This window comes from Liolophura sinensis, chromosome 13 (assembly GCF_032854445.1).
Source record: "Liolophura sinensis isolate JHLJ2023 chromosome 13, CUHK_Ljap_v2, whole genome shotgun sequence".
In the NCBI taxonomy this organism is placed as follows: Eukaryota; Metazoa; Mollusca; class Polyplacophora; order Chitonida; family Chitonidae; genus Liolophura; species Liolophura sinensis.
In genome coordinates, this window is record NC_088307.1 from 9,404,803 (window position 1) to 9,431,383 (window position 26,581).

Below are 26,581 nucleotides of genomic sequence, written 5' to 3' on the forward strand. Positions count from 1 at the left end.
TTTAGATGCAAGGGTATGTATAGCTTGAACAAAGTGAGAGAACAGCTCGGAAAATCAGCCAGAAAGGCTACAATTTGGTTTACAAATTCCCTCACTAACGTGTGCCCGTCTGCACTGCAACGAATGAGGAATTCCCATAATGAAACATCACTCTGCTATTAGTGACAAATATGTATTTGAAATCTAGCTATAAGTGTATACGTGTGGGTGTATGCTTGCCACTCCCCCAAAAATTCAACTTTTTCGGACCTGTGGTTCTGTGTACTCAGATGATCAGATAGATAGCGATTTAAAGGCGAGCAAGTTCCACAGGTCATTTTAGGCATTAACTTTATGCCATTTTTGTGGGAGAATCAAATAATTAAATGTATTTTATTGTATTTTTTTTTTTTGTTCAAAGAATATTTACCATGACAGTGATAATGACATGCCTGGCCAAGTTTCCCATAACCCTATAGTGGCTTGAAACTAAATGGAAGTTTATGCTTTTGTATTTTGACATGTCTTAAGAACAAGAATATTATCAACGATGCGAGCAGTGTGAAGCACAATTAAATTTTTAATGCCGGTCGACACACACACCAGCCTATCTTTTCCCCAGTGCCGTCATATTTGCGAGACCAGCTTGCTGAAAAGCTTTTAGTTCTGTTTTAATTTCCTTCACACTTCTCTCGTCCAGCTCACACCTGGAGTCTGTTGTGTTGTTTTAGATCTTTAATTTGTACCGTGTGATGTAAACCATCCAATAATATTTTGTGTATGGATTTTTCCATGTATCTGAGGTATTTCGACCATTTCATTGGCTCTCCGATAACTTGGTCACCAAGATGTTTTAACGGCGATAGAGCCTACATCTATCAGCAGGCGTAACCAACTGAAGCACAGTGAGGTATTCCCACTGATATTATGAGCCTACATCTATCAGCAGGCGTAACCAACTGAAGCACGGTGAAGTATTTTTGCTGATATTATGAGCCTACATCCATCAGCAGGCGTAACCAACTGGAGCACAGTGAGGTATTCTCGCTGATATTATGAGCCTACGTCTATCAGCAGGCGTAACCAACTGGAGCACAGTGAGGTATTCTCGCTGATATTATGAGCCTACATCTATCAGCAGGCGTAACCAACTGGAGCACAGTGAGGTATTCCCACTGATATTATGAGCCTACGTCTATCAGCAGGCGTAACCAACTGGAGCACAGTGAGGTATTCCCACTGATATTATGAGCCTACGTCTATCAGCAGGCGTAACCAACTGAAGCACAGTGAAGTATTTTTGCTGATATTATGAGCCTACATCTATCAGCAGGCGTAACCAACTGGAGCACAGTGAGGTATTCCCACTGATATTATGAGCCTACGTCTATCAGCAGGCGTAACCAACTGGAGCACAGTGAGGTATTCTTGTTGATATTATGAGCCTACGTCTATCAGCAGGCGTAACCAACTGGAGCACAGTGAGGTATTCTCGCTGATATTATGAGCCTACATCTATCAGCAGGCGTAACCAACTGGAGCACAGTGAGGTATTCCCACTGATATTATGAGCCTACGTCTATCAGCAGGCGTAACCAACTGGAGCACAGTGAGGTATTCTCGCTGATATTATGAGCCTACGTCTATCAGCAGGCGTAAACAACTGGAGCACAGTGAGGTATTCTCGCTGATATTATGAGCCTACATCTATCAGCAGGCGTAACCAACTGGAGCACGGTGAGGTATTCCTGCTGATATTATGAGCCTACGTCTATCAGCAGGCGTAACCAACTGGAGCACAGCGAGGTATTCTCGTTGATATTATGAGCCTACGTCTATCAGCAGGCGTAACCAACTGGAGCACAGTGAGGTATTCTCGCTGATATTATGAGCCTACGTCTATCAGCAGGCGTAACCAACTGGAGCACAGTCAGGTATTCCCACTGATATTATGAGCCTACGTCTATCAGCAGGCGTAACCAACTGGAGCACAGTCAGGTATTCCCACTGATATTATGAGCCTACGTCTATCAGCAGGCGTAACCAACTGGAGCACAGTGAGGTATTCTCGTTGATATTATGAGCCTACATCTATCAGCAGGCGTAACCAACTGGAGCACAGTGAGGTATTCCCACTGATATTATGAGCCTACGTCTATCAGCAGGCGTAACCAACTGGAGCACAGTGAGGTATTCCCACTGATATTATGAGCCTACGTCTATCAGCAGGCGTAACCAACTGGAGCACAGTGAGGTATTCTCGCTGATATTATGAGCCTACGTCTATCAGCAGGCGTAACCAACTGGAGCACAGTGAGGTATTCCCACTGATATTATGAGCCTACGTCTATCAGCAGGCGTAACCAACTGGAGCACAGTGAGGTATTCTCGCTGATATTATGAGCCTACGTCTATCAGCAGGCGTAACCAACTGGAGCACAGTGAGGTATTCTCGTTGATATTATGAGCCTACATCTATCAGCAGGCGTAACCAACTGGAGCACAGTGAGGTATTCCCACTGATATTATGAGCCTACGTCTATCAGCAGGCGTAACCAACTGGAGCACAGTCAGGTATTCCCACTGATATTATGAGCCTACGTCTATCAGCAGGCGTAACCAACTGGAGCACAGTGAGGTATTCTCGCTGATATTATGAGCCTACATCCATCAGCAGGCGTAACCAACTGGAGCACAGTGAGGTATTCTCACTGATATTATGAGCCTACGTCTATCAGCAGGCGTAAACAACTGGAGCACAGTGAGGTATTCTCGCTGATATTATGAGCCTACATCTATCAGCAGGCGTAACCAACTGGAGCACAGTGAGGTATTTTTGCTGATATTATGAGCCTACGTCTATCAGCAGGCGTCACCAACTGGAGCACAGTGAGGTATTCCTGCTGATATTATGAGCCTACGTCTATCAGCAGGCGTAACCAACTGGAGCACAGTGAGGTATTCCCACTGATATTATGAGCCTACATCTATCAGCAGGCGTAACCAACTGGAGCACAGTGAGGTATTCCCACTGATATTATGAGCCTACATCTATCAGCAGGCGTAACCAACTGGAGCACAGTGAGGTATTCCCGCTGATATTATGAGCCTACATCTATCAGCAGGCGTAACCAACTGGAGCACAGTGAGGTATTCCTGCTGATATTATGAGCCTACGTCTATCAGCAGGCGTAACCAACTGGAGCACAGTGAGGTATTCCCACTGATATTATGAGCCTACGTCTATCAGCAGGCGTAACCAACTGGAGCACGGTGAAGTATTTTTGCTGATATTATGAGCCTACGTCTATCAGCAGGCGTAACCAACTGGAGCACAGTGAGGTATTCCCACTGATATTATGAGCCTACGTCTATCAGCAGGCGTAACCAACTGGAGCACGGTGAGGTATTCCCACTGATATTATGAGCCTACGTCTATCAGCAGGCGTAACCAACTGAAGCACGGTGAAGTATTCCCGCTGATATTATGAGCCTACGTCTATCAGCAGGCGTAACCAACTGGAGCACAGTGAGGTATTCCCACTGATATTATGAGCCTACGTCTATCAGCAGGCGTAACCAACTGGAGCACAGTGAGGTATTCCCGCTGATATTATGAGCCTACGTCTATCAGCAGGCGTAAACAACTGGAGCATGTTGAGGTATTCCCGCTGATATTATGAGCCTACGTCTATCAGTAGGCGTAACCAACTGGAGCACAGTGAGGTATTTTTGCTGATATTATGAGCCTACGTCTATCAGCAGGCGTAACCAACTGGAGCACAGTGAAGTATTCCCACTGATATTATGAGCCTAGGTCTATCAGCAGGCGTAACCAACTGGAGCACAGTGAGGTATTCCCACTGATATTATGAGCCTACGTCTATCAGCAGGCGTAACCAACTGGAGCACAGTGAGGTATTTTCGCTGATATTATGAGCCTGCGTCTATCAGCAGGCGTAAACAACTGGAGCACGGTGAGGTATTCCCACTGATATTATGAGCCTACGTCTATCAGCAGGCGTAACCAACTGGAGCACAGTGAGGTATTCCCACTGATATTATGAGCCTACAACTATCAGCAGGCGTACCTATTGGAGCATAGTGAGGTATTCCCACTGATATCATGAGCCTACGTCTATCAGCAGGCGTAACCAACTGGAGCACGGTGAGGTATTCCCACTGATATTATGAGCCTACGTCTATCAGCAGGCGTAACCAACTGGAGCACAGTGAGGTATTCCCGCTGATATTATGAGCCTACGTCTATCAGCAGGCGTAACCAACTGGAGCACAGTGAGGTATTCCCGCTGATATTATGAGCCTATGTCTATCAGCAGGCGTAAACAACTGGAGCACGGTGAGGTATTCCTGCTGATATTATGAGCCTACGTCTATCAGCAGGCGTAACCAACTGGAGCACAGTGAGGTATTCCCACTGATATTATGAGCCTACGTCTATCAGCAGGCGTAACCAACTGGAGCACAGTGAGGTATTCCCGCTGGTATTATGAGCCTATGTCTATCAGCAGGCGTAACCAACTGGAGCACAGTGAGGTATTCTCGCTGATATTATGAGCCTACATCTATCAGCAGGCGTAACCAACTGGAGCACAGTGAGTTATTCCCGCTGATATTATGAGCCTACGTCTATCAGCAGGCGTAACCAACTGGAGCACAGTGAGGTATTCCCGTTGATTCAGTTATATAGATTTTCCTTCTTATTTGTGCATTTATACCTGTATGGTTTTCCGCATTGTGGAATACATGCGTCCGTTTGGACTTGACACCGTTGTACACGTAAGTACTTTAGTATTTGTATAGATACTGCTATCCTTTCTTGTTAAACTTAAGTACTTTAGTACTTGTAAAAGTCTTGTTATCTGTTCTTGTTAAACCTAATAAATTGTTGTAAAATAAAATCTGCTGGTTTTGGTTACTTTTTTGTGCAGCTAAACTGTCATGTATTTCGAACAAGCCATCTCTTTATAATACAGACAGTTTGGGTCGTAACACTGTACATACCTTGTATGCCGATTTCGGGAATGGATTTCACCAAACTGTAACGGATGGTGTTTATATCCGAGTCTGGGTCACTGGTTTCCAGAAGTAAAATCTGTCAAATCACAAAACAATGATATTTCAGTTCCATTCATTCTGGAAAAGTGTGATTTAATTTTTTAAATTAAAACAAACGTTGAACATTCCATTCCACCATTTTTCACTTACACGATGATCAGTTTTATGGAAATGGTTGTAAGTATGCCGTCTCACAATTATTTCAATAATGGAAAGAAAATACAGAGAATAAAACACAGAATAAAAGTTTAACTTTCCTGTGACACACATGCATCTTTGCTGTGACAGGTAGAGAGATAAATACAAAAGATTTAAACTATTGGTCACACATATTAATCACAAACACTACCTGTGGGATTACATGTAGGCATGGACAGCTACCAGTGGGATTACATGCAGGCATAGACAACTACCAGTGGGATTACATGTACCCATGGACAGCTACCAGTGTGATCACATGTAGACATGGACAGCTACCAGTGGGATTACATGTAGGCATGGACAGCTACCAGTGGGATTACATGTAGGCATGGACAGCTACCAGTGGGATTACATGCAGGCATAGACAACTACCAGTGGGATTACATGTAGGCATGGACAGCTACCAGTGAGATTACAAGTAGGCATGGACAGCTACCAGTGGGATTACATGTACGCACGGACAGCTACCAGTGGGATTACATGTAGGTATAGACAACTACCAGTGGGATAACAGGTAGGTATAGACAACTACCAGTGGGATTACATGTAGGCATGGACAGCTACCGGTGGGATTACATGTAGGCATGGACAGCTACCAGTGGGATTACATGTAGGCATAGACAGCTACCAGTGGGATTACATGTAGGTATAGACAACTACCAGTGGGATTACATGTAGGCATGGACAGCTACCAGTGGGATTACATGTAGGCATAGACAGCTACCAGTGGGATCACATGTAGGCATGGACACCTACCAGTGGGATTACATGTAGGCATGGACAGCTACCGGTGGGATTACATGTACCCATGGACAGCTACCAGTGGGATTACATGTAGGCATGGACAGCTACCGGTGGGATTACATGTACCCATGGACAGCTATCGGTGGGATTACATGTAGACATGGACAGCTACCAGTGGGATCACATGTAGGCATGGACACCTACCAGTGGGATTACATGTAGGCACAGATAGCTACCAGTGGGATTACATGTAGGCATGGACAGCTACCAGTGGGATTACAGGTAGAAATAGACAAATACCAGTGGGATTACATGTACATGTAGGCATGGACGGCTACCAGTGGGATTACATGTAGGCATGGACAGGTACCAGTGGGATTACATGTAGGCATGGACAGCTACCAGTGGGATTACATATAGGCACAGACAGCTACCAGTAAGATCACATGTAGGCACAGACAACTACCAGTGGGATTACATGTAGGCATGGACAGCTACCAGTGGGATTACATGTAGGTATAGACAACTACCAGTGGAATTACATGTAGGCATGGTCAACTACCAGTGGAATTACATGTAGGCATGGACAGCTACCAGTGGAATTACATGTAGGCATGGACAGCTACCGGTGGGATTACATGTAGGCATGGACGGCTACCAGTGGGATTACATGTAGGCATGGACAGCTACCAGTGGGATTACATGTAGGCATGGACAGCTACCAGTGGGATTACATGTAGGCATGGAGAGCTACCAGTGGGATTACATGTAGGTATGGACAGCTACCAGTGGGATTACATGTGGGCATGAACAGCTACCAGTGGGGTTACATGTAGACATGGACAGCTACCAGTGGGATCACATGTAGGTATAGACAGCTACCGGTGGGATTACATGTGGGCATGGACAGCTACCGGTGGGATTACATGTAGGCATGGACAGCTACCGGTGGGATTACATGTAGGCATGGACAGCTACCAGTGGGATTACATGTAGGCATGGACAGCTACCAGTGGGATTACATGTAGGTATGGACAGCTACCAGTGGGATTACATGTAGGCATGGACAGCTACCAGTGGGGTTACATGTAGACATGGACAGCTACCAGTTGGATCAAATGTGGGTATAGGCAACTACCAGTGGGATTACATGTAGGCATGGACAGCTACCAGTGAGATTACATGTAGGTATAGACAGCTACCAGTGGGATTACATGTAGCTATATAAACGAATACCAGTGGGATTACATGAAGGCATGGACAGCTACCAGTGGGATTACATGTAGGCATGGACAGTTACCAGTGGGATTACATGTAGGCATGAACAGCTACCGGTGGGATTACAAGTAGGCATGGACAGCTACCAGTGGGATCACATGTAAGCATGGACAGCTACCGGTCGGATTACAAGTAGGCATGGACGGCTACCAGTGGGATTACATGTAGGCATGGACAGCTTCCAGTGGGATTACATGCAGGCATGGACAGCTACCGGTGGGATTACATGTAGGCATGGACAGCTACCAATGGGATTACATGTAGGCATGGACAGCTACCAGTGGGATTACATGTAGGCATGGACAGCTACCAGTGGGATTACATGTAGGCATGGACAGCTACCGGTGGGATTACATGTAGGCATGGACAGCTACCACTGGGATCACATGTAGGCATGGACAGCTACCAGTGGGATTACATGTAGGCATGGACAGCTACCAGTGGGATTACATGTAGGCATGGACAGCTACCAGTGGGATTACATGTAGGCATGGACAGCTACCAGTGGGATTACATGTAGGCATGGACAGCTACCGGTGGGATTACATGTAGGCATGGACAGCTACCAGTGGGATTACATGTAGGCATGGACAGCTACCAGTGGGATTACATGTAGGCATGGACAGCTACCGGTGGGATTACATGTAGGCATGGACAGATACCGGTGGGATTACATGTAGGCATGGACAGATACCGGTGGGATTACATGTAGGCATGGACAGCTACCAGTGGGATTACATGTAGGCATGGACAGCTACCAGTGGGATTACATGTAGGCATGGACAGCTACCGGTGGGATTACATGTAGGCATAGACAGCTACCGGTGGGATTACATGTAGGCATGGACAGCTACCAGTGGGATTACATGTAGGCATGGACAGCTACCAGTGGGATTACATGTAGGCATGGACAGATACCGGTGGGATTACATGTAGGCATGGACAGCTACCAGTGGGATTACATGTAGGCATGGACAGCTACCAGTGGGATTACATGTAGGCATGGACAGCTACCGGTGGGATTACATGTAGGCATGGACAGCTACCGCTGGGATCACATGTAGGCATGGACAGCTACCAGTGGGATTACATGTAGGCATGGACAGCTACCAGTGGGATTACATGTAGGCATGGACAGCTACCAGTGGGATTACATGTAGGCATGGACAGCTACCAGTGGGATTACATGTAGGCATGGACAGCTACCAGTGGGATTACATGTAGGCATGGACAGCTACCGGTGGGATTACATGTAGGCATGGACAGCTACCAGTGGGATTACATGTAGGCATGGACAGCTACCAGTGGGATTACATGTAGGCATGGACAGCTACCGGTGGGATTACATGTAGGCATGGACAGATACCGGTGGGATTACATGTAGGCATGGACAGATACCGGTGGGATTACATGTAGGCATGGACAGCTACCAGTGGGATTACATGTAGGCATGGACAGCTACCAGTGGGATTACATGTAGGCATGGACAGCTACCAGTGGGATTACATGTAGGCATAGACAGCTACCGGTGGGATTACATGTAGGCATGGACAGCTACCAGTGGGATTACATGTAGGCATGGACAGCTACCAGTGGGATTACATGTAGGCATAGAAAACAACCAGTGGGATTACATGTAGGCATGGACAGCTACCGGTGGGATTACATGTAGGCATGGACAGATACCGGTGGGATTACATGTGGGCATGGACAGCTATCGGTGGGATTAGGCATGCAAAAGAACCAGAGGGATTAGACATGACAAACAACCAATGGGATTAGGCATGGAAAACAACCAGTGGAATTAGGCAAAGAAAACAACCAGTGGAATTAGGCAAAGAAAACAACCAGTGGGATTAGGTATAGAAAATAACCAGTGGGATTAGGCATAGAAAACAACCAGTGTGATTAGGCATAGAAAACAACCAGTGGGATTAGGCATAGAAAATAACCAGTGGGATTAGGCATAGAAAACAACCAGTGGGATTTGGCATAGAAAACAACCAGTGGGATTAGGCATAGAAAATAACCAGTGTGATTAGGCATAGAAAATAACCAGTGGGATTAGGCATAGAAAACAACCAGTGGGATTAGGCATAGAAAACAACCAGTGGGATTACGGCTAGAAAACAACCAGTGGGATTAGGCATAGAAAATAACCAGTGGGATTAGTGATGGACAACTACCAGTGTGATTAGGCATATAACACAACCAGTGGGATTAGGCAAAGAAAACAACCATAGGGATTAGGCATAGAAAATAACCAGTGGGATTAGGTATAGAAAATAACCAGTGGGACTAGGCATAGAAAATAACCAGTGGGAAAGGGATAGAAAACAACCAGTGGGATTACGCATAGAAACCAACCAGTGGGATTAGGCATATAACACAACCAGTGGGATTAGTGATGGACAGCTACCAGTGTGATTAGGCATATAACACAACCAGTGGTATTGGGCAAAGAAAACAACCAGTGGGATTAGGTATAGAAAACAACCAGTGGGATTAGGCATAGAAAATAACCAGTGGGAATAGGGATAGAAAATAACCAGTGGGATTAGGCATAGAAAACAACCAGTGTGATTAGGCATAGAAAATAACCAGTGGGATTAGGCATAGAAAACAACCAGTGGGATTAGGCATAGAAAACAACCAGTGGGATTAGGTATAGAAAACAACCAGTGGGATTAGGCATAGAAAATAACCAGTGGGAATAGGGATAGAAAATAACCAGTGGGATTAGGCATAGAAAACAACCAGTGGGATTAGGCATAGAAAATAACCAGTGGGATTAGGCATAGAAAACAACCAATGGTATTGGGCAAAGAAAACAACCAGTGGGATTAGGTATAGAAAACAACCAGTGGGATTAGGCATAGAAAACAACCAGTGGGATTAGGCATAGAAAACAACCAGTGGTATTAGGCATAGAAAACAACCAGTGGGATTAGGCAAAGAAAACAACCATAGGGATTAGGCATAGAAAATAACCAGTGGGATTAGGTATAGAAAATAACCAGTGGGACTAGGCATAGAAAATAACCAGTGGGAAAGGGATAGAAAACAACCAGTGGGATTACGCATAGAAACCAACCAGTGGGATTAGGCATATAACACAACCAGTGGGATTAGTGATGGACAGCTACCAGTGTGATTAGGCATATAACACAACCAGTGGTATTGGGCAAAGAAAACAACCAGTGGGATTAGGTATAGAAAACAACCAGTGGGATTAGGCATAGAAAATAACCAGTGGGAATAGGGATAGAAAATAACCAGTGGGATTAGGCATAGAAAACAACCAGTGTGATTAGGCATAGAAAATAACCAGTGGGATTAGGCATAGAAAACAACCAGTGGGATTAGGCATAGAAAACAACCAGTGGGATTAGGTATAGAAAACAACCAGTGGGATTAGGCATAGAAAATAACCAGTGGGAATAGGGATAGAAAATAACCAGTGGGATTAGGCATAGAAAACAACCAGTGGGATTAGGCATAGAAAATAACCAGTGGGATTAGGCATAGAAAACAACCAATGGTATTGGGCAAAGAAAACAACCAGTGGGATTAGGTATAGAAAACAACCAGTGGGATTAGGCATAGAAAACAACCAGTGTGATTAGGTATAGAAAACAACCAGTGTGATTAGGCATAGAAAAACAACCAGTGGGATTTGGCATAGAAAACAACCAGTGTGATTAGGCATAGAAAATAACCAGTGTGATTAGGCATAGAAAACAACCAGTGTGATTAGGCATAGAAAACAACCAGTGGGATTAGGCATAGAAAATAACCAGTGTGATTAGGCATAGAAAACAACCAGTGGGATTTGGCATAGAAAACAACCAGTGGGATTAGGCATAGAAAATAACCAGTGTGATTAGGCATAGAAAATAACCAGTGGGATTAGGCATAGAAAACAACCAGTGGGATTACGGCTAGAAAACAACCAGTGGGATTAGGCATAGAAAATAACCAGTGGGATTAGTGATGGACAACTACCAGTGTGATTAGGCATATAACACAACCAGTGGGATTAGGCAAAGAAAACAACCATAGGGATTAGGCATAGAAAATAACCAGTGGGATTAGGTATAGAAAATAACCAGTGGGACTAGGCATAGAAAATAACCAGTGGGAAAGGGATAGAAAACAACCAGTGGGATTATGCATAGAAACCAACCAGTGGGATTAGGCATATAACACAACCAGTGGGATTAGTGATGGACAGCTACCAGTGTGATTAGGCATATAACACAACCAGTGGTATTGGGCAAAGAAAACAACCAGTGGGATTAGGTATAGAAAACAACCAGTGGGATTAGGCATAGAAAATAACCAGTGGGAATAGGGATAGAAAATAACCAGTGGGATTAGGCATAGAAAACAACCAGTGTGATTAGGCATAGAAAATAACCAGTGGGATTAGGCATAGAAAACAACCAGTGGGATTAGGCATAGAAAACAACCAGTGGGATTAGGTATAGAAAACAACCAGTGGGATTAGGCATAGAAAATAACCAGTGGGAATAGGGATAGAAAATAACCAGTGGGATTAGGCATAGAAAACAACCAGTGGGATTAGGCATAGAAAATAACCAGTGGGATTAGGCATAGAAAACAACCAATGGTATTGGGCAAAGAAAACAACCAGTGGGATTAGGTATAGAAAACAACCAGTGGGATTAGGCATAGAAAACAACCAGTGTGATTAGGTATAGAAAACAACCAGTGGGATTAGGCATAGAAAACAACCAGTGGGAATAGGGATAGAAAACAACCAGTGGTATTAGGCATAGAAAACAACCAGTGGGATTAGGCAAAGAAAACAACCAGTGGGATTAGGCATAGAAAACAACCAGTGGAATTAGGCACAGAAAACAACCAGTGGGATTAGGCATAGAAAACAACCAGTGGGATTAGGCATAGAAAATAACCAGTGGGATTAGGCATAGAAAACAACCAGTGGGATTAGGCATGGGACAACTGCATGTACCAGTGGGATTAGGGCATGGAAAACAACCAGTGGGAGTAGGCATAGAAAACATGGGTAAATGTTCAATTTATTTATTTATTGGATTGCATATTTATCTGGATTGAACTCAAAGCGATCACACTGGTGACAGACGTCTGGGTCATTGTGCGATATTGACTTGTCTTTAAAGGGGCCATATGTACATTTATGCAGTTAACATGAGCTTTACTTACAGAAGTGTTTAGTGCAGTGTTCTCACGGATCTGTTCCACATACTCAGACCGGCTGAACTCCGGGGGCGTGTCATCCCGATCAAGAACCCTCAAGAAGACCTTACAGCTGCCAGTCAACGGAGGATTGCCATGATCGTTTAACTATGGAGAAATGCAATCATCTGAAGACCCAGGGACCCAATTTTACAAAACTTTGCACTCTGTTGACTTATCTCATAAATCACGAGACTTCATAGCACAACAACCCAGATGTTATTTAGGAAGAAAGGAACAAGAAGTTTGATTTACATACTTGTGCGCAGTTTCCAAAATTATCATTACTTATTTATTAATTTATTTGATTGATAATTTACGCCGTACTCAAGAATATTTCACTTACACAAATTACGGCCAGCATTATCAGTGAATGTGGTGGGACGAAACCAGGCAGAACCCGAGAGAATCCCACGGCCGGCCATCCACAGGTTACTGATAAACTTTCTCATATGCACATGCTTGTCTGAATGTTGATATACTAATTTATTTGATTGGTGTTTTACGCCGTACTCAAGAACATTTCACTTATACGACGGCGGCCAGCGTTATGGTGGGAGGAAACCCGACAGAGCCCGGTGGAAACCCATGACCATCTGCAGGTTGCTGCCAGACCTTCCCACGAACGGCCGAAGAGGAAGCCAGCATGGTCGCAATGTTGTGTAGCCACAGTTGTGATGACAAGATAACATCAGCCTGATTCATTCAATAAATTTGATCCACATTATCTTGTTTTTCGACAATAAAGAAAACAATATTTTTGTTTCCCATACCTGAATTTAACACTTTTCAGTTTAATACCCTTATAAATCTTGCTGTGCGGAACTCTCTTTTAAGGACTGTCTGAAGTTGGTTTTATTAATTTTTTATTTTCAGTTTTTTATTAGTTTTTTATCAGTTTTCTTCACATCTCACCTCTATATCAATTGTATACATATCTTTTTGCTCCCGATCAAGAACAACTATTGTTCTCAGCCATCCATCCTCACTTATTGCAAACAGTTTACCTGTGGAACAAATTAAATATTTTAACAGCTCATTTAATCAACAGACTGAGAAGTCTATGGAGGATCAAATATTCAGATACATGTTTATGATATTTGTTTTAGATTTAAAACTTCATAAAAAAAGAACATGTTTTCACCAAGTCGTAGAATGTATGAGCATAATTACCCTACCATAAACTTCCCCATTTTTCCAGATTCTCAGAGTTCTGTTGATTTTAGAAAGGTGTTTAGAGGTTTGCATGGAACAAGGGATGATATTCTACTGGAAAATTGTAAGTTTCGAGTAGCACCAAAAATAATATTTTGTGACATTTGCTTGCCTCTAAAAATGTACTTTTGCAGACGAAAGTTCAAGTCATTTAGGGTAAGTAGTATGACTAGTAGAGGAATTTTAACAGGGATTTACACCTTCTGGGTACAACACTGACTGTACATACACCAGGCAATCTAGTACCTGACCTTGTAATTAACTACGAAGTATCTTTGTGCGGACGTATGTCCGCTGATAGTGGCCAAGAGGTGTAGAGGCTGATGATTTGGTACGTGGCTCCAACCAGAAACAGTACCAAATACTTGTGACACACCACAAAGGAATATTCAACAATCAGAGGCATCAGCACGTGGTACAAGTAACAGTATCACAGTGTTTAAACTATACACTAAATTATGCTGTTAACACACCAAATACAGTGTTATTTAATTTGCATCGATTCAAATAATTCACTATTTAATCGGAATTAATTAATTAATCGGATTAACGTAGATAAATTAGATTCTCTTAGTTGCATGGTTATAGTCAATGATAGGATTACTGTCACCATGCATTTCTGTAACCTATCACTGGGTAATTATGTAATGAATTTATCCTGTAAGAGACCTATCAATTCAGTTTAAAAGACTGATGTATAGGCAAATCGCTTCACTTATGTGACCACTGATATCACAACCAAACAAAAGGAGATAACCTAGTCAGCAGCTACATACAGCGTTGGTTGCAGGATACAGTAATATGCATGCCACCCACATGACCCAAGCTGTACAATGAAAAGCAAAGTATTCTGTCTGATGTGGGGGAAAAGTTCAATGTGGTTCGACAAAGACTGTTTGGTGGGAATTCCTTTCTAATAGGACTAATACGTTGCGTAAAAGTTCCACGATAGCTCTAAAATCTTTTTCTTCTACACTGACACAGTTATAATGAACGGAGTAGTATTCCTGTTTACATTTTCACCACATAATGGAACAGAGCTGAAGTCGAATTCCTCAATTTGAAGCGCACAAGTTTGCACCTTACCCAATTATCGTTTGATTTCATACTTTCTGAACTATTCTAAAACAGCATTATTAATTGATTTGTCTCGCACCTCCAAATCAATACCCCTACATGTTATTGAGCTTAGAAGTTTTAACCTGCAGAAAAAAAATGTGTACAAATTAATTCTTGCAAGATGACCATTGATTTATTTATTCATTTGATTGGTGTTTTACGCTGTACTCAAGAATATTTCACTTATAGCAGCCAGCATTGTGGTGGAAGGAAACCCGACAGAGCGCGGGGGAAACCCACAAGCATTAACAAATTGTTGGCAAACCTTTCCACGTACGACCGGAGAGGAAGATAGCATGACCTGGACTTGAACTCGCAGCCTCACGGCCACAGCAATGGTGAGAGGCTTCAGAGTCACTGCACTGCCAGACTAACCGCTCGGCCACAAAGGCCAAATAATACAAAGCTATGGGCAGAGGTGTAATGACGAGCCCTAAACACGTCAATGCAAAATACTCTTCATCCACATACCTTCATCTCCTTTGATGATGTAATCAAATGTTCCATTTTGTCCGACATCTGGGTCACTGGCTTCTATGTGACCGATACTGCTATTCATAGCCTCTCCTTCTTTGATGTTCAGCTTATACAAGGGCTGACTACAGCTCGGAGCATTATCATTGACGTCCAAAACAGTTATGAACACCTGACAATGAAAGCAATATAAATTCAGGTAACATTAAGATATATATAAGGCCAAAATAAACAGGGCCAAAACAGTGATATGCATGAGACAAAACCAACAAAGCGACATATATGAGACAAAAATCAGCATGTGACAAAATTGATGTATGAACATGTATGAGGTAAAATCAACATAGCAAAATGTAAGAGACAAAACCAACAGTACAACATATACAAGATAAAACCAACATCGCCACGTTTATACAGATAAAACCAACATAGCAACATGTATACAGGGAAAACCAACATAGCAACATGTATACAGGGAAAACCAACATAGCGACATGTATACAGGGAAAACCAACATAGCAACATGTATACAGGGAAAACCAACATAGTGTCATGTATACAGGGAAAACCAACATAGTGTCATGTATACAGGGAAAACCAACATAGTGTCATGTATACAGGGAAAACCAACATAGTGTCATGTATACAGGGAAAACCAGCATAGCGACATGTATTTACTTATTTTTTTTGTTTATTTATTTAGTCATTTATTTGATTGGTGTTTTACGCCATACTCAAGAACATTTCACTTATATTACGGTGGCCAGCAATATGGTGAGAGGAAACTGCGCAGAACCCGGGGGGACCCCACAACCATCCGCAGGTTACTGGCAGGCCTTCCTACATACGGCTGGAGAGGAATAGCAACATGTAGGAGACAAAACCAACATAGCAATGATTGTATGAGACAGGAAGAATGTATGCACACCTTAACATTTGAGAACTGATCCTCAACAAGGGAGTTAGAGATCATGATGTAGCCAGTGTAGCTGTCAGTGTGTTCTCGGTCAAATTCATGCGTTGTCCACAGATATCCCTAAAATTAGAAAATACAACACAATTCAACAAAATATACTGGAGATTTTGGGCAAAAATCGATCAGGGCAAATCCAATCGAATTTCTACTGTTGCCTTAGACTAGCCCAGACAATTACCTTTCACAACATATCAGGCGTGTGTGATCACCAGTTACTGTTTAAAATTGTTAATAAAGCGGGCTGAATTAATCTTTAGAATTATTTAAACGCTAAACATAGCATACCATATACCATTAAAGCAGCAATGTCACCTTATTTCACCTAAAGTTTAGGGTTTTTCATCTGTTGATTCATCCACCTTTTCATACAGGTAGCTGGGTCCAACGAAGAGCTTCGGTGAAGTTTATTTATTTTCTTATCAGAAATACTTGGCATCGAAAGTATCAATTTCAGGCCTTTATGTGCTTCTGAAAGTGCATTTTCACAAACCAGTTAAACTTCAGGTGAAATGCAGTAATGAATTTCTCTAAATTATCAAGTCAACCAGAAATGCTAACATAACTGTTTCAGAAACAGTTATATCACTTTGATCCAAGGAGTGTATTCTATTTTATTTATGTCCTTCTTGTTAAAATGCCCTTTAGTTTTTCACTTATGGCAAGATGGCAGACAGTATCATGGGTGGAGGAAATCTGAGTGCCTAGAAAAAAACATCGACTTTTGGCAGGCATTCTTGTAATAACAACCTACCATTCCCACTCAAAATGCAGGTCTGTCACAATTTGAGATGTTTTATCTTAAATTAATATTGGTTTTTGGATACAAATAGTTATTAAAGCAAAGTGAAATAACATTTTGCTTTAATCATGTGGCTTTACAACACAGCTAAACAGAAACAGTGGTATATTAAAGACGTACTCTTCAGCCACTTGGTCCTCATTGTTTTAAAAATTAAAAGATATACGTTTCCCATCCACTCAAGACAACGTGTTTGGTTTCTTACCGTATTGCCAGAAGAATTGACGTAGAACTGTGCAGCCCCAAAAAATTGGAATGTTAAGTCATAGCCAGTGGTGAAATTCTCTGTGGTCAGGAGGAGGGAGTCGGCAGGGCGGTTTTCTAAGATGAACTCTGTATAGTTGTCTTTCACAGTTGGCCCATGTTTTCCAGTTGTTATATTCACCTGAAAAGATTTATTTATTCAACTATCTATTTACTTGAATGTTGTTTAACACCGGGACATCTGAAGAATTTTTCAAGAAGCTGAAAATATTATTTACCTACATATCTGATTGTTGTTCAATTCCACACTGACACACTTTTCAAGATTTAATTATTTGATTGGTGTTTTACGCCATACTGAAATATATTTCACTTATACGACAGCAGCCAGCATTATGGTGGAAGGAAACCGGGCAGAGCCTGGGGGAAACCCACAACAATCCACAGGTTGCTAGCAGACCTCCCTTCCCACTGACTCATTCCCACAGAAGCTGCACTGTTACTCATGTGCCCAATGTTTTTGCCATACTCAAGAATGTTTCACTTACAAGATGGAGGTCAGTACAATGGAGGTCAGTACAATGGAGGTTAGTACAATGGAGGTCAGTACAATGGAGGTCAGTACAATGGAGGTTAGCACAATGGAGGTCAGTACAAAGGAGGTTAGCACATTGGAGGTCAGTACAATGGAGGTCAATACAATGGAGGTCAGTACAATGGAGGTTAGCACAATGGAGGTCAGTACAAAGGAGGTTAGTACAATGGAGGTCAGTACAATGGAGGTTAATACAATGGAGGTCAGTACAATGGAGGTCAGTACAATGGAGGTCAATACAATGGAGGTCAGTACAATGGAGGTTAGCACAATGGAGGTCAGTACAAAGGGGGTTAGCACAATGGAGGTCAGTACAATGGAGGTTAGCACAATGGAGGTGAGTATAATGGAGGTCAGTACAATGGAGGTTAACACAATGGAGGTCAGTATAATGGAGGTTAGTACAATGGAGGTCAGTATAACGGAGGTAAGTATAATGGGTGGAGAAAATCGGAATGCTCAGGGTAATTAAACCACTGACCTTTGCCAAATTACTGACAAACTTTTCCACACGTGAGTTTACAAGGTGTGGTTTTCAATGCATGTAAATCGTCGCTTTAACAGAAATGGGAATAATTTCATCATTGCTCTGTAATAATTCATCTCCACAGAACATCCTTGGTAATTTAAAGGAAAAGACCTTTGCATAACTATACTATCATTTATTTTTTTCGATTTTTGCGAGGCATTTTTTAAAGGCATTTTAACATTTGAATTCTAGGGTGGGCTTTATGGACAATACTTTCAGAGTTTAGGACCTTTTTTTAAACTCTAAATCACGACACTGAATGTTGGAATAACTCTTTTACCCATGAGTAAAAGATTACTGAAATAATGTTCCCAAAATTCCTTCCTTCTTGTGAACATCAGGCAAAAAGTTGATACGACGTCAGTGTTCTGAGATACCGTCAGTATGGCTCATAAAGCCCACCATGGCTCGGTTAAATTTTAATTTAATTTCACTACATGTTGTATGAACAAGACAGGAGAATGATCAATTTATATAATATGTTATGCTTGTGACTGTGTCATCCATTCCCTTGAAGGCATTTTAGTTGGTAATACTTGGCTGTCGAACATTGGCTGCGGAAGGTAAGATTATTACCTGTCCTGACGGCTATTACCTGGCCCTTTCCAGTGAGTGCAGGCTGACTTCAGGTGCAGGCTGCCCTGATGGCAGGCACCAAAAAAATTAAGTCACACCACTGTATAGTGCTTTGTATCAGCTAAGCCCTTTGAGCACATAGTGATTGTATCAGCTAAGCCCTTTGAGCACATAGTGCTTTGTATCAGCTAAGCCCTTTGAGCACATAGTGCTTTGTATCAGCTAAGCCCTTTGAGCACATAGTGCTTTGTATCAGCTAAGCTCTTTGAGCACATAGTGATTGTATCAGATAAGCTTGCACTCAAGTTTTGAGATAGTTAAGTTAGAAAAAAATAAGGTGTCTAACTTCAACCAGCATACAGATGACAGACAGATAGGCAGGAGAGACTTAACAAGCTGCTTTATAAAGTCGAAGCTAAAATAAAAACCTGTTACCGGTATGTCATAAGGTGGATTGAAGCCACCCGTGTTGTATGTCACCCATGCAACCCTACCTGTACTAAGGCTGTTGCCTTGAATACACCATCTCGAACTTCAACCGTGATTTCTCGAAGTGATGGGGGTGCTGAAATGGATCCTTTCCCTTTGATCACTCCATCTTTGTCAATGGTAAAGTCTGTGGGTGATAAAACAGTGTATGTGAGCTGGTCAGCGGGTGTGTCCTGGTCTGTGGCTCTCACAACAGTGACCAACGGGTCCTGCCCTGCGTTAACCTTTGCCGTGTAATACTTTTTATCAAACACTGGTGGCACGTCGTTTACGTTCAAACAGCGAATCAGCAATGTTGCTGTGCTCGTCCGTCTACTTGAAAAGTTCGGATCGTTGTCATGTGCTTCCACAAGCAGCTCGATATTTGGGTTCTCAAGTTGCTCAAAATCCAACCTGTTAGTGGTGGAGACATTGCCGGTGTCGCTGTCAATCCTGAAATTCTGCACAAAATTGCTCAGGCTGTAGATGACTTTCCCGAAATCACCGCTGTCCTTGTCGAAAGCTGACACTCGCATCACTTCTGAGTGAACGTTCGTTCGATTCTCTTTCACTTCTATGGTGTAATGGGAAGACGTAAACACAGGTGCATTGTCGTTTACATCCACCACTTTAATGGTAACAATCGCCGTGGCTGTGCGGCTAGGTATCCCACCATCCACTGCCCTTATTTCAACGGAGTACTCAATGCGTTCTTCATAATCCAAAGATCCCACAAGGGACAGGTCCCCTGTGCTCTCACCGATAGTGAACCCACCTTCCTGAAACTGGTCAAGTGTGTATGTCACAGCACCATTGTACCCGCTGTCCTCATCAGTGGCACTGACAGTGACGATTGTCTTCTTTAACGCATAATTTTCTTCCACCATAACAGGACTCGATGGAACCATCTTGAATGCTGGTGTATTGTCATTGACATCCAAAATATCGACAACAAGCTTAGAGGTCGAGGAGAGTGCCGGTCTCCCACTATCCCTTACACTGAGAAGAAAATTCAGAGATTTCTCTTGAAGCTTTTCGTAGTCAAACTCCTTTTTGACCACTAACTTGTATCTGAACAGCCCTGTAGCACTGTTTGCCAACTTCGTTAAATCGAAATGCTCACTGAAAGTTCCGCTAATTTCGACTACAACTTCGCTGTTGACACCTTCATCAGCATCGCTTCCGGTAATCACCTGCATAAGACAATGGATAAAAATTCACAATTATCTTTTGTGTTAAACATAGATTTATTGATTAATACACATCATAGTACGTAAATATAAAATCATACACGACATGCTTGGCAAATGTGCTGCAACTGTGTACAATTTTTGATGCTTGCATTTCAAAGCTACATGTAAAGTCTAGCACACATGAGAGTTCGACTCAACTTTTCGTAAGGAGTTGGTTCCTGTCTCTGATTGCCATATGACTTTAAGACGGAACGGCATACAAAATTTCTTTCAAATTGTTGTTTCTTATGTAACAAGGTCAAAATATTGCTTGATGACGTAATTGCTGGGAAAGTTATACAACAACTTTCACCTAAAATCACGGACAGGAAGATTCCAAGTGTACAGATTGAAATTTAGACTTGAAAGTCTAATATCGCTCAGTCATCCTGGGGAATTAAGTCCGGAATGGAGCTAGTACAACTCATTTAAGTCAAATCATTATTTTGCTCACATGAGCGCTAATGATCAACACAACAGTTGAGGTGAGTTGAGTCTTAAGCTCATGTGTGTGCCGAGCTTATTTTAAATTTATTTATTATTTGATTGGTGTTTCACTCTGTACTCCAGAACATTTCACTTATACAACGGTGTCCAGCATAATGGTGGAAGGAAACTGCGCAGAGCCCAGGGGAAACCCTCACCATCCACAGGTTGCTGGAAGACCTTTCCACGTAGAGGGAAAGAGAGGCTTATTTTAAAGTATCAGGGGTCAATTCCACTTAGCCAGTTTTGAGTTAGTTCAAAAATTTGAAATATGATTTTAGAGCTTATTTTTGGGCCGTGTAAATTAAAATTCTTACCACCTCATCAGTGTTATGCTGAGACACAACGTGTCAAAAAATTTCATCTTCCATTACCGAAACTTAAACATTGCGACAACGTTTTGACTTAAGTCAGAGATATCTTTGTGGAATTGGCCCCAGTACATGATAATTAAGCCTGGAGAAATATGTGCGAAATAAAAAAAAACACTTTTTCAAAACAACGGCACCACAACTGCAGCAAAACGGCCCAGAATGAGTTTGTGTTTTTAATGCACATCTGGATCCGACTTGTTCTCTATTACAGTGAAATATTCCCAACATCTTTGATTTCCATGCACCTGTGTAGTTACCAAGGCTATTGTTGGTGGGACAACAATGAACTGTTAAAATTGGCTTGAATCTTAGAGGGTTTATCAAGGTCACTAAACAGTGCCACTGGAGGCACTAAACACTCAGTGGAGCTCCAAGAGATTTCACAAGTGGTGGCATTCATTTTTATGGGAAAAGGAATTAAACTAGAGGGCCCAGTGTAAAACCACAGATATTTGGTAAGATACCGAAAAGCTTTTCCATACGTGGCGTACAAGCATGCCCACCATTTTGGTGAAAAACGAGCGGTCGTTAACAAATTTCCAAATGAGAATCAGCTGGACTGCCCAGAACCAGAGTTAAGTGTTTCCATATGTCCTCATCACACTGCTACAGGAGAATGCACGGTCATTTATTCCAAGTGACCAATGGTCAGTCTTCTCCTTATCCTTTGCCCAGGCTCTGGAGCTTTAAGTTTGACCCTGTGGCACGGTATTCCTGCCCCTCTCCATGTTCTCTATTCAACTATCAAGGCGATCAGACCCCTTCTAAGTTCTCAGGAAAACTGAACCATCATCCCAGAACCATCGCCTTCAAATTTGCTGAGGGCAGGACCCCAAATCAGGCGACAAATTACGTGACTGCTTGGAGACAACATAACCTGTCTACTCTCTGCAGCCCTGTGAGATTGTAACTAGCATAGGCAATAGCTCAAAGGTAGCGCCCACTTGCAGTCTGGCCTCACGAGCCTTACTGCCTTAGCCCTTGAACACCAGTGACAGAACATTATATATTAGTGTATTCCAGAAGCGAGCCTTGGGGAAGTTGGGCTCATATCCCAATGAAACGTTACCGTACTGTGTTACACAATCAGCTTATTCAGCATCAGGCATGAAACATACACACTGATCTTGGATTGTCTGCATAATTAAATGCACAGTTGATTAGTTCTTAAGTGTGTTCATATTCGAGCTATGGAGAGAGACCAAATAAAAAAGAGAAAAAACTGACAGTCATTGTCTCAGAAGGCTGAGTGATATTTTCTCGGTTTTTTCATCTTCACTAAATAAAATAGTAAAGTCAACTCACCAGTGAGGTGCTCCCTATAAAGTTCTCCGACAACATGTGGTGATAATCAGCAACTGATGTTTCAGGTGTGTTGTCATTCACGTCCAGTATATAAACGGTTACAACATACACAGCCTGTCAACAGAATAGCATCACAATACAGGTGAGTGAGATATTAGCTCCCATGTCACAATAAAGTTGAGTGGGATATTAGCTTCCATGTCACAATACAGGTGAGTGCGATATTAGCTCCCATGTCACAATACAGGTGAGTGTGATATTAGCTCCCATGTCACAATACAGGTGAGTGTGATATTAGCTCCCATGTCACAATAAAGCTGAGTGCGATATCAGCCTCCATGCCACAATACAGGTGAGTGCGATATTAGCTTCCCTGCAACAATACAGGTGAGGGGGATATTAGCTTACGTGTCACAATACAGGTGAGAGATGTTAGCTTCCATGTCACAATACAGGTGAGGGGGATATATTAGCTTCCATGTCACAATACAGGTAAGTGCGATATTAGCTTCCCTGTCACAATACAGGTGAGTGCGATATTAGCTTACATGTCACAATACAGGTGAGGGGGATATATTAGCTTCCATGTCACAATACAGGTAAGTGCGATATTAGCTTCCCTATCACAATACAGGTGAGTGCGATATTAGCTTACATGTCACAATACAGGTGAGGGGGATATATTAGCTTCCATGTCACAATACAGGTAAGTGCGATATTAGCTTCCCTGTCACAATACAGGTGAGTGCGATATTAGCTTACATGTCACAATACAGGTGAGATATGTTAGCTTCCATGTCACAATACAGGTGAGGGGGATATATTAGCTTCCATGTCACAATATAGGTGAGTGCAATATTAGCTTTTGTGTCACAATAGAGGTGAGTGAGATATGTTAGCTTCCATGTCACAATACAGGTGAGGGGGTTACATAAGCTTCCATGTCACAATATAGGTGAGTGCAATATTAGCTTTCGTGTCACAATAGAGGTGAGTGAGATATGTTAGCTTCCATGTCACAATATAGGTGAAGGGGTTATATAAGCTTCCATGTCACAATATAGGTGAGTGCGATATTAGCTTTCGTTTCACAATACAGGTGAGTGCGATATTAGCTCCCATGTCACAATACAGGTGAGTGTGATATTAGCTTACATGTCACAATACAGGTGAGGGGGATATATTAGCTTCCATGTCACAATACAGGTAAGTGCGATATTAGCTTCCCTGTCACAATACAGGTGAGCGCGATATTAGCTTACGTGTCACAATACAGGTGAGATATGTTAGCTTCCATGTCACAATACAGGTGAGGGGGATATATTAGCTTCCATGTCACAATACAGGTAAGTGCGATATTAGCTTCCCTGCAACAATACAGGTGAGTGCGATATTAGCTTACGTGTCACAATACAGGTGAGATATGTTAGCTTCCATGTCACAATACAGGTGAGGGGGATATATTAGCTTCCATGTCACAATACAGGTAAGTGCGATATTAGCTTCCCTGTCACAATACAGGTGAGTGCGATATTAGCTTACATGTCACAATACAGGTGAGGGGGATATTAGCTTACATGTCACAATACAGGTGAGGGGGATATATTAGCTTCCATGTCACAATACAGGTAAGTGCGATATTAGCTTCCCTGTCACAATACAGGTGAGTGCGATATTAGCTTACATGTCACAATACAGGTGAGATATGTTAGCTTCCATGTCACAATACAGGTGAGGGGGATATATTAGCTGCCATGTCACAATACAGGTGAGGGGGATATATTACCTTCCATGTCACAATATAGGTGAGTGCGATATTAGCTTTCGTGTCACAATAGAGGTGAGTGAGATATGTTAGCTTCCATGTCACAATACAGGTGAGGGGGTTATATAAGCTTTCATGTCACAATATAGGTGAGTGCAATATTAGCTTTCGTGTCACAATAGAGGTGAGTGAGATATGTTAGCTTCCATGTCACAATATAGGTGAAGGGGTTATATAAGCTTCCATGTCACAATATAGGTGAGTGCGATATTAGCTTTTGTGTCACAATAGAGGTGAGTGAGATATGTTAGCTTCCATGTCACAATACAGGTGAGGGGGTTATATAAGCTTCCATGTCACAATATAGGTGAGTGCAATATTAGCTTTTGTGTCACAATAGAGGTGAGTGAGATATGTTAGCTTCCATGTCACAATATAGGTGAGTGGGATATATTACCTTCCATGTCACAATATAGGTGAGTGGGATATATTACCTCCCATGTCACAATACAGGTGAGTGCGATATTAGCTTCCATGTCACAAAAAATCAGTGGATTCTAGAGTCATGAGAATTATTACTGTAATTCATCAACCTTTTCGTGTGTTTGTAGGGTATTCAAGCATATTCTGAAGGCAATAGACTAGTGCAGACTAGTAAAATTATACTTTTTTGTCCCACCATGGCAGAGGGTGTTAGTCTGCCAGAGTGGCGTAACGACTCAGGAACCTCTCACCAATGCGGTAGCTATGGGTTCAAGTCCAGCTCTTGCTGGCTTCCTCTCCGGTCATACCTCTGAGGGTCTGCCAGCAGCATGCGGATGGTCGTGAGTTTCCCCGAGTTCTACCCAGTTTCCTCCCACCATAATGCTGGCTGGTGTCGTATAAGTGAGATATTTTTGAGTATTGATGAAACATCAATCAAATAAATAAATAAATACACTTTATGTGAAGCCCTGTAAATGGTTAATCCAACCAATGCAATTCTGTCTCCAAAATCATATAGAAAATGTGCAAAGATTTCGCTGAAAGTTGCTCTTTCCTATGCAAAATGGTTGGGGAATCAGGGTAGTTACAATATGATAATTATCTTTTTGACATAACAGGGTGCTTTGAATATTGGCGTGTCTGTAATCACAAAAGATGCTTGGATACTGGCATGTTTCCCACCTACAATAAACTTCAAAACACTTTGTCATTATATACCAGATTAATAGAACTCTCAGAATCTGACAAAATGAGTAACTGTCAATAGACATGGCTGAGATTTTAGCTAAAAAAAAAATCCAGTCCATGTTGGTCCACACTAAAATGGATCTGTACAGAATTATCACGTGTTCATCCCTTACCACTTCCTTGCACAGGTTCTTCTTGTCAACTAGTGCCACATTTAACCTCTGGGCTGCCTGGGCTTCACGATCAAACGACCTCTTTGTTTTCAGTTCGCCCTTCAAGAAAATAAAAAGAAACATACCTTATATTAATTGGATATTTGCTATCCTTGTTATTTATTTATTTATTTATTTGATTCTAGTGTAATGCCATACTGAAGAAATGTTCAGTTAAATGATCGTGAACTGGTCAATCTTTCAGATGGAGGAAACCGGAGACCCAGGCCTAAATGCTGAATTTTCAGCAATTTGCTAACCAACTTTCCCACGTGTGACAGACAGATATAAACACCATACTGATGGAAGACATCTGGTCTGTAACGAACATTAGACCGTGAAAATGATCACAAGAGCATTGACGACCAATTTTTGTCACCAATGCTTGACAAGAATTGAAAGCAAGGCAATCTACAAATTCCCTGTCTAAGGTTGGTTTTGAACCTGCATCTTGTGTTCCCTAGCATTTCAATTTTACTTGATTTATATGACTATGTTTTATGCTGTAATCTAAAATATTTCACTTATATGACAGCCTTCAAACGTACGTACCC

At 42.2% G+C, this 26,581-nt stretch overlaps 1 protein-coding gene across 1 annotated transcript in view; it reads right to left on the reverse strand.

Moving 5' to 3' along the window:
- Window positions 1-26,581, reverse strand: part of LOC135480831 (protocadherin Fat 4-like) — a 67,558-nt gene that overhangs the window by 35,250 nt on the left and 5,727 nt on the right. Inside the window, exons 4-12 of the mRNA XM_064760759.1 lie at window positions 25,989-26,087; window positions 22,878-22,991; window positions 19,507-20,673; window positions 17,314-17,493; window positions 16,262-16,369; window positions 15,331-15,505; window positions 13,441-13,532; window positions 12,493-12,633; window positions 5,005-5,095 (exon numbers count right to left, since the gene is read on the reverse strand). Of these exons, the coding sequence (XP_064616829.1) occupies window positions 5,005-5,095; window positions 12,493-12,633; window positions 13,441-13,532; window positions 15,331-15,505; window positions 16,262-16,369; window positions 17,314-17,493; window positions 19,507-20,673; window positions 22,878-22,991; window positions 25,989-26,087 (2,167 nt within the window). The remainder of the gene's footprint in view (window positions 1-5,004; window positions 5,096-12,492; window positions 12,634-13,440; window positions 13,533-15,330; window positions 15,506-16,261; window positions 16,370-17,313; window positions 17,494-19,506; window positions 20,674-22,877; window positions 22,992-25,988; window positions 26,088-26,581) is intronic.